At 51.9% G+C, this 12,552-nt stretch overlaps 1 protein-coding gene across 1 annotated transcript in view; it reads right to left on the bottom strand.

Annotated features, from left to right (window-relative positions):
• Positions 1–12,045, bottom strand: part of XYLT1 (xylosyltransferase 1) — a 287,617-nt gene extending 275,572 nt beyond the window's left edge. The window contains exon 1 of the mRNA XM_033101272.1: positions 11,716–12,045. Within this exon, the coding sequence (XP_032957163.1) occupies positions 11,716–12,045 (330 nt within the window). The remainder of the gene's footprint in view (positions 1–11,715) is intronic.
• Between the last annotated feature and the right edge of the window lie 507 nt (positions 12,046–12,552).

Genomic DNA, 12,552 nt, shown 5'->3' with positions numbered 1-12,552 from the left:
CAATCCAGACCACGCCCACTGGTTTTCTCCTAACACCCTCCCTGAGGTTGGGACGCCACCCTGTTCGCTGTCATCACCTCATCTTCTAAAGGAGAGGGGATCACACAACAGTTCAAAATCTATTATTCAATAAGACTAGGAGAAAAAGCAGGTAATGAGGGCATTTTACATCAGAGATGAACATTCTATAATGGCTGATGACAAGAAAATGGGGTTATCTGTTAGTGTCTTTTATAACAGCTGTCCCTTCTGAGCTGGGGAGGGGAGAGAGGGAGAGAGGGAGGGAGGGAGAGAGAGCGAGAGAGAGAGAGAGAGAGAGAGAGAGAGCAAGAGAGAGAGAGAGAGAGAGAATATAAATAGGCTTTTATTTCAGACAGAACACCTGCAAAGCATGGGCCTACATTAAAAAATAAACAGAAAATAGCCACTAGTTTGGAAAAGGAAAAAAAAAAAAAGATTTCCCATTACATCTCTAATTAATAAAGCCCCATTTCACAAGGAAAGAAGAAAAGAGAGAGAACAACTTTTCCACGTCCCCAAAGAAAGGAAGCTTAATGAGGTAAGCCGTGTATTACTTGATCCAGCTAATCTGCGTTTAATACTATCCTTAAATAATGTCTACATGAGCTCCCCATTACCAAAAACATTTGTTTACGTTATGCACGTGAGTCTGGCTGAGTGCTAAGACTTGGCGAAACCCTCATGCCGTTCTTGGGCTCTGTTTCTATTGCTTCTCTCCTTGCTCGTTATAAAATGAGTAGTTGTCCCGACTGCCCTTTGGAATTGCGGCGGGAGGTCTGTTATTACTATGGTTCTGGTATCCCGGTTCTGAACAGAAGAACCTTGGTCCAGGGTTAACTTAGTGTAGTCATTACGGGCCCACTGGGGGACTCACTCGTCACAGATAATTCCACATCCAACACATGGGGGACTCTCGTACAAACAATCAACGTGCAGCGAACGCTTGCCGGGAACCCAGAAGGTGCACATGGAGGGTTCAGCTCTAAGTCTGGAAGACAGGTCAGGCGGGGCGTAACTGTAGGGGCAGCACAGACAGCCACCGAGAACCCCAGAGAGCACCCACAACGGGGACGGCCACTCAGACGGACCCAGAGTACAGTTCCTCCTAAGGTCTAACTTAAATCCTTCCCCCTTGAGCTTTGGGACAAAACAGTACAGCTGTTTCCCAGAGTAGTTTTCTTCAAAACAGTTAGGCCAACGTTGACCAAACCTTGCTCACTCCATCACGTGCTCGGCAGCCATTCACCATCCAAGCTGAGGTCAGGATTAGGACCAGAATTGGCACTTGGTACCATCACGTCCGTGCTTTCGTGATGGTAACTGCCATCTTTTACCTCCATGCCATTTTCCCCTCCAGACTACGAGCCCTGCTGTTGTCATTTAGCCTGACTGGCTATATGTATATATTTCCCCTAGTATACATCTAAAGAAATATATAGCCATTATAAGTTTTACAAAATGTTCGCCCAAAAAGTAGGGGACAGGTGCAGCTGGGGTGCTGTGAGTATCCTGTGTCCTGGTCTGGTGTGGGTTACTTGGGTGGGTTCAGCTTGTGAAGATTCACGGAACTGTACATTTAGTATAATGCATGCTTTTGTATACATACATATATATAGTTTATTTCGGTATAAAAAAAATCATTAAAAATGATGCAAAATTTAAGAAATGAACAAATTTTGTGCAGATATGAGTCGAACCCCTTTCCTAAAAGGCTGCTATGACTTTTTGCCTGTGTGGCACCGTCAGGACTGCTGTGTCAGATGGGGGTGCGTGCCATACTTGAGATTCCCAGGGTCAGTCTGGAGCAACCCTGGCAAAAGCTCTCCATCTGAAATAAGTCCCCAATCAAAAATAAATACAATTAATCCACCTGATTCAAAATAAATCCTCACCCAAGGCCTCTTATTTGCTCTCAGAGCCCTAGTTGTTTCTGTCACTGTGCTGGTAACAAGCTGATGTTTTAAATGGTCGGAAAAGGCACGGGGGCAGGGGCACAGCTGTCCTGCTCGTCCCGGTCCTTGCACGGAGCCTGGCACGCAGCAGACCCTCCACCACTATCTGCTGAGTTAATGGGCAGATGGACGAGTGGGTGGGAACCTCTAGCAGCTTTCACTCATTCATTCGCTCTTTGTCCCCAGGGATTACAAGGCGTATGTGACAGACGCACAGCCAATTGGTTTGAACCTCTCACATGCTTCTGCCCTAAGACGGACCGTCTGGCATTTTCTGAGCCTCAAAGCGCTTTCTCATCTGTTTATTGAATTAGATCCTCACAACCTGGTGAGGGACTTACTCGCATTATCTGACAAAGTGCCAAAATGACACAAAGGGATGAAAGTCACAGCTCAACCCCGACAGAATTGGCACCCTGCTCGCCCAGGCGCTCCGGAATGTTCCACCCTTCCACCTGCCCTGCCAGCTCTCTGACAACTCTCAACATCCCACCCCACGTTCCTGGGGGGGCAAGGTTGTGGGCAGCACAGAAAGGGGAAGGTGGACGACTCAGAATACCATTTTACACTCACCCCAAGAAGGGGGAAGTCCGTTTACCAAACTGTAGAATGTGATTGTAGAACTGAGTCCGTTTTCGTGGAGGATGTTGCGTCTACAGTGGCCTAACACTACTGAGAACGTGTACGTCCTTCCTGGGAGGGAAGGAAACCCCGGCGGCGCCCAGGGGAGGCCACAGCAGTCCAGGTGACAGAGGACTGTGAACAGACCACACTGAATAGGTGTGGGATGACAGAAAGGTGACCACACACACTTATTTTTCGCTCATTACGATGAACGTGGAGGTTTTCCAAACAGAGGATGCAAACTCACCAGCCTAAAGGGGCCGGTCGGGTACCACAGGTGAAAGGAGAGACCTTGGGGGTCTCGGGAAAGCTCCTTCTCAGCTCGGCCAGTGGCCAACAACAAAGTTGTGGGCCCAGTGCCGCCAGATTGTGGGGCCTTTTAAAGGCATTTCAAAAATCCACACTCCTTTATAGCGTCTCCTAATCCCTGTATTTCTGCGCCCTTTCATTTTAGCACACGGGGTGGGCCAAACAAAACCTGAGGGCCCAGGTATGCGAGGGCCCCCCTGGCAAACATCTCTCATGGTGAGGCTGCATCAGGGAGGAAACCAGGCACTGACCAGCAGCCAGCTGTGCCTCGTCACAGGTCCCTCTCGGTTAGTGCTCACGGCCCCTGCACGGCCGAGGAAGAAACGGAGCCCTTGAGAGGCGAAGCTGATGTGTCCGGGTCACAGGACATGAATAGCTGAGCTCGGCTGTAAACCCCTGATGTCAGAGCACTGCCCACCCCCACACCAAACACCATGTGACCTGCCTCCAGGCCCTGCAGCAACTGACCACCTCCTCCCCTGCAAACCCTGGGCAGCTCGCGGCTTATCTCGGGGCCCCTGATTCAGCTAAAAGGGCTTGAGCCCCAGGAGTGCCGTAGTCCAGGCCTTGTGTCCAGCCATTTTGGGTGTCGCGAGAGACTTAAGGGGTTCCGGGCCCCTGAATCACACGATTCCTGGCTCCCACCTGTCCAGAGGACACCCGCCTCTCCTGCCCCAGAGGCCACTTGGGGAAAGGGGATCAGCAATGAACTGGGCTAGGACGGCAGAGGAAGCTCCACTGACAGGCCAGTTATGAGCAGGGGCCCTAAGCCTCGCCTGCTGGACAGGGCCTCCCCGAGGGCAGGGAGCACACAGCCCTGTTCATGAAGGCTGTCCCAGTGCTGGGCAGGGCCTGGCACACTGTAACTGTAGGACTGGAGGATGGACGGATGATGGATGATGGATGGACGGATGGCGGGTGGAGGGATGAAGGATGGATGGATGGATGGAGGATGGATGGAGGATAGATGTATCATGTGTGGATGGATGGATGGATGGATGGATGGATAGACAGATGGGTGCATGCATAAACACATAGGAGAGGGGAAGGAGGGAGGGGAAAGGGACAAAGGACTCACTGACTTCCAACTATGAATGCAGCCTTTGGAGTCACCACCAACCTTGAATTCCTACTCGGGCCACTTCTCAGTTGTTTACCTTTCATCCAACTCATTGCTTCCTTTTTTACTATTTATAATCAATACAACAGAGATGAGTACACCTGTGATGAGCCCTTCGCTTGCAGGATATTGTAAGGATTCCGTAAGATCGTGTCTTTCTAATACTTCCAGCGTCCGGTGTAAGGTAAACATTCAGTAAAGAGAAACCACCCCCACCCCCACCACCACCAGTATCACAGGTACTGTGCCCCTGGGGTAGGAGACCTTTGCATCCAGCAATCTGCCCCATAAAGTCCACTCCTTTGGGCTTAAACAATGTACCTCGAGGCCAAGGATTACAGCAGAGGATTTCCTGGGAGGAGAAATGCTTGTCATTAGCTTCTGCGACACATTAGCCTGGATTAGATGCCCAGAAAAGCCAGCAGTCACCTGATGGGATAAAGCTGAGACAGAACAAATCTATTTTGAAGTGTTCAAAGGGTCCTGCAGGGGGCGCTCTTCCCCCCATCGAGGATCAGGAATGTCCTTAGGGGGCATTGCTCCCCCTTGGGCCGGGTGTCTGGGTGCCAGTCTCCCTGCCCACCTCAGTGTTGAAAGGGTTAAGATGACACACGCACCCCACCCGTCCTTGCCACCTTCTCTGGCTTCCAATGGAGGAGGGACAACCCTAACCACAGGGCTCAGAAGACGGCACAACCTGATGTATATCTGCTGGCAAATGGGTAGTTTCCGGTACAGGCGGAAGGAAGTGCCCACAAGGCAATCGGACAGAACGTTCTTACAGATACCGCCCCGCTTCACCAGGGGGAAGGCTTCTGGGGTCAGGTCGTGGGCTCCTCGGGGAGAACAGCGGAACCATTTAACTGGGTGTTGGGGCAGCAGAAAGCCTGCTGAGGACGAGTGAAAGGCTGTTTGCACTGGCCAAGGAGGCTTGCACAGTACCTCGCCCTCCTCCCCTGGCTACAGAGAGCCGAATTCAAAACTCCCTCCTCCGGCCAACTGGGCAGTTCCACTGGTTATTCCCTAGGATGCAGGATCCTTTCCCCTCCCAGGACCACTGGCATTGGCCATTGCGACCGATCCGTCACTGATGTGGCTTGTTTAAAGAGTTCTATGATTCCAAGGTTGTGGCCCTTTGCAAGACGCTTCGAAGAGGGAGCTTGTAGAGTAGTTAAGAGCACAGGCTGCCTGCGTTCAGTCCTGGCTCTGCCATTTATAACCGTGGACCTTGGGAAAGCCGTTTAAGCACCCGGTGCCTCAGTTTCCTCACTGTAGCATGAGGTCTAAATGAGTTAATATTTGTAATACACCAAGAACGGGGCCTGGTTACATTAAGGACCATGATTGTTGACTATCGAAACCATAATAGTACACGCCTTAGAAGCATAAATGAGTTAACAAAAAACTTAAAACAGTACGTGGCACATCATGACTGAGATCTGGGCATACCGTGTGCTTCCCCGAAAACAAGACTGGGTCTTCTATTAAGGTTTGCTCCAAAAGACGCATTAGGGTTTATGTTCAGGGGATGTCCTCCTGAAAAATCATGCTAGGGCTTCTTTTCCGGTGAGGTCTTATTTTGGGGGAAACACGGTATTATTGTTGTTATTATTGCTCTTCTATTGGTCTTATTATTGAGGGGTCTGATTCAATGAAAACTGCATATCTGTTCCGTTTCTAGGGTTGGCCCACTGTTAGGAACCTGCAATTAAAAGTGAGAAAAGCGATAGGAAGATTTTCAGGAACGATTTGGCTGCATTTAGCGTTTTTCAAAAAACCGCACGGACAAGGAGCTCAGAAACCTGCTCATCAGTTGGAGGGGGCCACAGCTGGTTTGGGGTCCCAGTTCCCCTTCTCCCCAGCGTCGTGCTGTTAGTGAGCCAGGGGCTTCCCCTCTCCAAGCTTCAGTTGTGAAATGGGGACGACAAGGGTTCTACCCGGCAGAGATGGGAAGCGTCACTGAGACAGTGAGGTAGTGTATGCCACGGTCGCATCATCCATGCCACACAATCAGCACTTAGAAGAACAGCCACTTCTAGCCAGGGGTCCTCAGTGTCAGTTTTGTATGAGTTGGGTAACACCTTCCTCCATCCTGATTTTTTTTGGGGGGGTGGCGGGGGAGGGTGACTATAATGTACCCAAAACACCTAACGGACGCCTGGCGCGCAGCTGGCACTCAATAAACGCCAGCACTTCTCCCTTACCACACTCCGTCCTGCGGCAGGGCCCACACACATAGGCGACGGGTGCTTTCTACTGCCTTGGATATTTATCAAACCCTACTTGGCATGGGAGAATGAATACTAACGGCAAAAAAAACTGCTTATTTTCAAACATACTAAGAGTTTCTATTTTTTTGTTTTTTTTTTTAAGAGCAACAGCTCAGATTTGAGCGCTTATTCTGTGCCAGGATCAAATCGGTTCGCAAGCAGGGAGAGGGCAAAGGGCAGAGTTGGGACTCGAACCCGGGTAGGCTAGACTCAAGGACACTGAACAGGAGGTCTCTTTCGTCTGTACTGGGGCTGTGCACACAATTCCTGTGACTCTTTCTCCTGTTCCCACACCTCTTCCTTTGAACTTGGGTTTTGTTTGGGGTTGAGTTTGTATTTATTTATTTATTTATCTATCCCAAAGTATTTTCCCTTTTTTTCTGATAGACAGGGACCAGGGTCAATACAAGTGGGGAGATGCAAAGGGAAAAAAGGGAGCGTGATCGTAAGTGACAAGCCTGAGGGCAGTGTCAACCAAAAGACAAGAGTTCAGGTTCGGCCTTCACCCCATGCGGTCCCACTATGAGGACACCATGCATTTTAGTCTTTCTGCACTTAGACATATGGCCCCGCTGGTCAGAAATAGCTGGGAGGTGGGACAGCAGACCCTTGCTACCCTGTAAGGGTATTTTGTTTTCTGGGGACACACACACACACACACACACACACACACACACATATGCATGCACACGCACATGCGTGCGCCTCTGCAATAATGTCCGGTATTTGCTTTAGCTCGACACTAAATTTCTTTTGCTGTTAAGGCCATAGATCAAAGTTGGACAATCCCCAGCAAATTGGACCTTCGGCCTTGGCTTCCTATTTGCAAACTAGTAACAAGCATTTTGTCACGCAACCTTCTAGATTGAAAAAGAAGAAGAAGAAGAACTGATAAAGTAGAGAGAATGTCCAAAGTGTAGGAAGGCTGTTTTGCTTAACGCCATCTTTTGAGCGGACGTCACACTCCACATTGCTACCATAATTCAACTTCGAAAAGCCATACATAGAAAACATCTCTTAAAATGTGTACTTTTTTTTGGCACCCCCAGTGTATACATGGTGTGATCAAAAACTACAGTGAATGCTGCTGCCAAGTGCAATCCAATGGAAAGGCAGGGATCTTCAATATAGAAAGCGGCACATTAAACCTTAGTAACCGTGTGTGACAACTCTCAACTTGTTTGGTGCAGTCGCTCGGGTGTGAGCAACGGTTGAGAGAAGTGTTTTAAAGGGTGCCGCAAATCCTGGATCATGGACACACATGAACATGAACTGGGCAAACGCTTTTACCCTCCATCCTGACAACCCTCCATGTCACATAGCACAGCACTTCTGTCAAATAAAAACATTACGATGTGTCCTCATCCACCTTCTGCACCAGATCTGGCACCGTGCCACTTTTGGCGCTTCCCCAGTCAAAATGACCATGGAAGGAAAACATTTCGAATCGACGCAGTACATTGAGGCAGCCACAACAGTGCAACTAAAGACACTCACGAAAGAGGACTTCCAGAACCGCTTCAGAAAGTGTGCAAGAGCGATGGGCTAAACGTGTTCAAAGCGAGGCGGACGAATGGCAATGTGTCTTTTACTATAATAATTTTTTTTAATTTAAGCTTCACCATATTTTTTGATCACATCTCAAGATATATATATATACTATGTATAGTATATATATTATCCCTATATACACACATGTATATAAAACATATGTCTATAATTTCTACATTTATCTATTTTATTTAAATGATATGGATAATCATCTCTACCTTTACTTATCTATTTTATTTAACATTTTCCAGTATACGATTAAGCAGATGGCAACATTTGCAGTAAGATAAATATTGTTCAATGATGCATATTTCTGTATACAAAGTGTAATGCACTACTCAAGCAAAATAAAATCCACTGAGAGTGTGAAGAAAAAAAAAAAAAAGAACCGTCAATAAAATACCCTCTGTTCTCTATGGTCTCAAAACATTTGGATAGAAAGGAAAGCTACGCCTCTGAGGCTGTTAGAACCAGAGGCACGCTGGATACAGGGAACCCATTTTTCAAAGTCACTGCCAGTGTCTGAAAAAGTCCTGAGTTATCTGAGTCATGTGAAATATGAGGAATTTCTGCTGAAAAATCAACATTTCAAAGGGATCAGACAATACAGAAACACTGTTCTACTCTGTGTGTGTGTGTGTGTGTGTGTGTGTGTGTGTGTATCAGAGCAATAAAAAAATTGGGTTTTTTAAATGAAACTTACTGAGAAACAGTTTATCTAAGGGCACAGGCAATAAATGTGAGGACTTCAGGGGGATCACTGAGGGCAGAGAAAAATATTCCTTACATGAACACACACAGTGCTCCCTCATTTTCTCCAACAAATCTATTCCAAACCTGTAGTGTGATCTTTCTGACTCTCTCTCTAGTGTTCCCTGCCTTTAGAAGGGAGCCCATCTGTTTTTCAAATTCGGAGAGGACAGTAAAATCCACAGCTTATTGGAGGCCCAATGAAAAAAAAAAACTCACTGTCAGCCACAAAACTCGGCTGCAATCCAGCCAACAATTCTAATATTTAAGAGCTCTGAAGGAAGCCGAGAGGGAAAGGGAAGCCTGCAAATCGTTCATGCATATGCCGGTTTTGCTTCCCTCCTTGTACTCTCTGCCTCTGTCTGGTTGAGAAACTGGGGGTTTCTTCTTGGCTTCTTAAAATGCACCAAAACTACAATCGGGTCCTTCCACAGGGACGCAGCTCCCCAAACAGAAAAGGCACAAGTGCAGACGCTCTGGCAGGGTGGGCATAAGGAAGCAGAAAGTCTGGTTTAGAAAATGCTCTCCGTGCCATGTCTGCCTGATGCTCTTTGGGACACACCCGCCAACACCACCTTGGCTACAGATTCCCTCTGCACACAAGAAGCACAGTTGTCCACCCCCACCCCACCCCCACCCCACCCCACCCCACCCAGCCGTTAACAGAGCACAGAGATGAACATCGCCCAAGCGTGTGCCTCGCCAGCTCCTTACAAGAGCGGTCTGGAAAATCACAGGGACTTTCTTTTTTTAATGTCCCTCTGCTCAATCAAGCCCCACAGCACCACAGAAGCAGCCCAAGCAGGACCTGCAAACAAACCGCATGTTGCAAGGGCCTCGGTGGCTTGCGGAACAGCCTGCAACCCCACAAGCTCAGGCGACACAGGATTTTGGGAACAGCCTGCCCCCTTCTGGTCTCCTTGAGCTCCATAGAAGGGCAGGGGCTGGGTGGGCACAGCTAGAGGAGGACAGACCCCCCCCCAGCCCACCCAGCTAGTCTGCACTGTGATTTCAGGACCTAACAGGGCACAGGAGTAGATGGGGGCTGGGGGAGGGAGACAAACAGATGAAACAAAATACAAATCAAGGAGAGACAACAGTAAACGATCATGAAGAAGAGGAGGAAAAAAAAATACACGTAGGTCTACACAGGAAGATGAAGAAACAGACACTGGCAGATGTGGGTGGGGGGGGCAGTAGGTGAACTCGCAGGTGAAAGCAGTTTTAGAAAAGCAAAGCAGGTCTGCTAGAACCGGCATCCCAAAGGGAATAAAAAAGGAAACATGGCACACGCTCCCACCTACTTCCCAACTGCAAACCTCTCTGGATGAGCTGGGAGGTGAGAGAATAAGACACTGAACTGAATACACACATTGGGGGTGCGGGTGGAACACTCAAATGTCAGGGACCCAGAAAGAAACCAGGCAGCCGGGCCGCCTTCCTTCTCTCCACTTGTTTCAACAGGTGGTATTTGCACCCAAAAGGCACCTCCTGATGCCCGTCTGAACCCCAGCTGCAAACGATACAGTAAGTCCCATGCTCGCCATGTCCACCCTACAGGTCCCCACACGGGGCCAGCAGCGTGCTTCCCCAGCCCCCTCCCACCTCACCACCCAGCAGGGCTCCGAACCAGAAAGAACTTCTAATTGCATTTCTGCCCAGACACATCACTCTCCACTCCTGGAGTTCAAAGGCAGTGTCTGAGAGGACCCTGTGCTGTAAATAAGAGGCTGGAAATATTCTGGTTCTCTGTCAGGAATCTGAGTCTACTCTGCTCCCTGCAAACGGGGGAAAGACGGCTCCCTGCTAGCACGACGGGGCCATCGGCAGCAACGTGGCTCAGTCCACAGCACACAGAGCCACACTCTGGCAGGCAGGGTCGCTCGACTCCCAAGAAGTTTAGCAGATCAACAAGCACACACTGTGTACGGCACACACTATGTATATCTTCAGTGAGGGCTCTCCTAAAGTGACAAATGACAGAGACATGTGTTCAGTGCCTAGGGATCCTGAACCTACTCCTCTGGTGTCTCACGTCCCCCAAGCGCTAGGAGAATCCCCGCAGGCAAGTGGCATGATGAAGATACACACAGCTCTCGTCACGCCGTAAGACAAACACTCACATCCACAGGCGCTAAGAGCCCAGCCCAGAGTTGGGGACTCTGAACTCCTGTCTTGTGAGCTCCTAGCTCAGTGGGCTCAGCAAGACAGCCCAAAGAAGGTACAAAATGCACCCCAGGACAGGGTAAGAAAACACCCAGAAGGCCCCAGAAGACCTGTGGAAGGAACACTGTCAGAGCCCAGGCTGTTCCCACCCAAGGAGAGTAAAGAAAAGCCACAGCAGCCCAAGTCATGATGGCATGGCCGGATACACAGCTGGTGACAGGTCCCAGCTACATATGCTACAGAGAGCCAGCGACCCCATCCAGGAGAAGGGGCCATGCCCTGACACTGGAGAGCAGGAGGAGGAAAGTCAGAGAGGGCAAGGTGAGGGACGCGGACGGAGAAGGTAAAGATAGGGGTCAAACGCCCAGAAATGGGCAACAGGAGACCCAAAGTAAGATCAGATACCCAAGACTGAGTCTTGATTCGGGGACACGGCTGGCGACTTGGGACACCAATCCCAGACCCCCTCGCAGGCCAGGGCAAAGAAAGAAGGCAGGAAGCAGGGCACTGAGCTGTCTGCACCCAGCTCTGCAAACACCAAAGATGCAGCGAGAACCTCCCATAAGCAGCGGCTGAGGAGCTCGGACGCCGTCCTCTCACTCAGACAGGGACCGAGGCACCGACACCCACATGCACAAAGCAAGTCGGGGAGCTCAGCAAGAGTGACGGGGAACAGGAACCCAGCCAGCTCTGGGAACCCCCAAAGCGCCTCCTCTGGAGATAACTTCCCCGGACCCCGAGGGGGCAGTCCTCAGACTCAGGATGGAGCAGCCCCGGGCCCCTAAGCCTCGGCAAGGACGCTCTCCCGACTTCCAAGGGAGAAGATGTGGGGCCAGCAGTCTTGGGGCGTCCCAGTGTGGCGACCGGGGTTCAAGGGCTGGGAGGCGTGGAGCTGGGCTGCTAGGCTGCCTCCCTTCCTCCCTCCGGGACGCGCGCCGGAAGGGCATCTTACCAGCGCCCGCGCGGGCAGCGCCCCCCGGCTGGCCGGCTGCTGTGCCCGGGCTTCTCCGGGGCCGCCTCCCCGCGCCCGCGCCTGGGGCTCCCGTCCTCGTCCTCGGGCTGCAGCGGGCTCGGCGGGCAGGTCCCGGCGCTCGCGGTGCGGGGCCGGGGGCGGCTGCTCGGCGCCGCCGGCCGCTGCGCCCCCGCGGCGCTCCCCGGCCCCGGAGTCGAGGCTGCTGAAATTCCACACGACCAGCGTCTGCAGCAGCAGCACGGTGAGCGCCGCCAGCAGCGCCGAGTGCGAGCGCCGGGCCAGCCTCCGGGCGCACGGCGCCGCCACCATCTTCAGAGCGCGGCGGGCGAGCGGGGCGCGGGGACCCCGGGCGCTCCGGGCCGCCCCCGCGCTCCCCGCGGCTCCCGCGGCCGCCGCTCCGGCTCCCGCTCGGGCCGCCGCCGCCTCGGCTCGCCGCTGCTCCTCCTCCGCCGCTGCTGCCGCCGCCGCCGCCTCCACCGCCGCGGCGCGGAGTTTTCAGACGGGCAGGGACCCGGACGTCACCAGGAGGAGGGGAAGGCGGGGAGGCGGGGAGCGGGAGGCCGCGGAGGGGGGCACCAGAGCGCGCGCTCAGGGAACGGGGCGCAGGGAGGACGGGGCCTAGCCTGCGGGGCTCCCCCTCCCCACACACCTCTTCTGGAGGGGTGCAGGGGGGCGGGTGACAGCCCAGGGCCGGGGGCGAAGCTGGCCGGGGTGCAGAGAGGCGGGGCCTGAGGCGGAGCCGAGGGAGGAAGGAGGCGGAGGGAAAGGAAGGGGGTGGGGCGAGCAGAGAGGACGGACCCCCGGGAGGACAGAAGT

The sequence above is a fragment of the Rhinolophus ferrumequinum genome (genome assembly GCF_004115265.2).
Source record: "Rhinolophus ferrumequinum isolate MPI-CBG mRhiFer1 chromosome 15 unlocalized genomic scaffold, mRhiFer1_v1.p scaffold_54_arrow_ctg1_1, whole genome shotgun sequence".
Taxonomy (NCBI): Eukaryota; Metazoa; Chordata; class Mammalia; order Chiroptera; family Rhinolophidae; genus Rhinolophus; species Rhinolophus ferrumequinum.
Note: the sequence above shows the minus strand (reverse complement) of the source record. Positions and strands in the feature narration are given on the sequence as shown.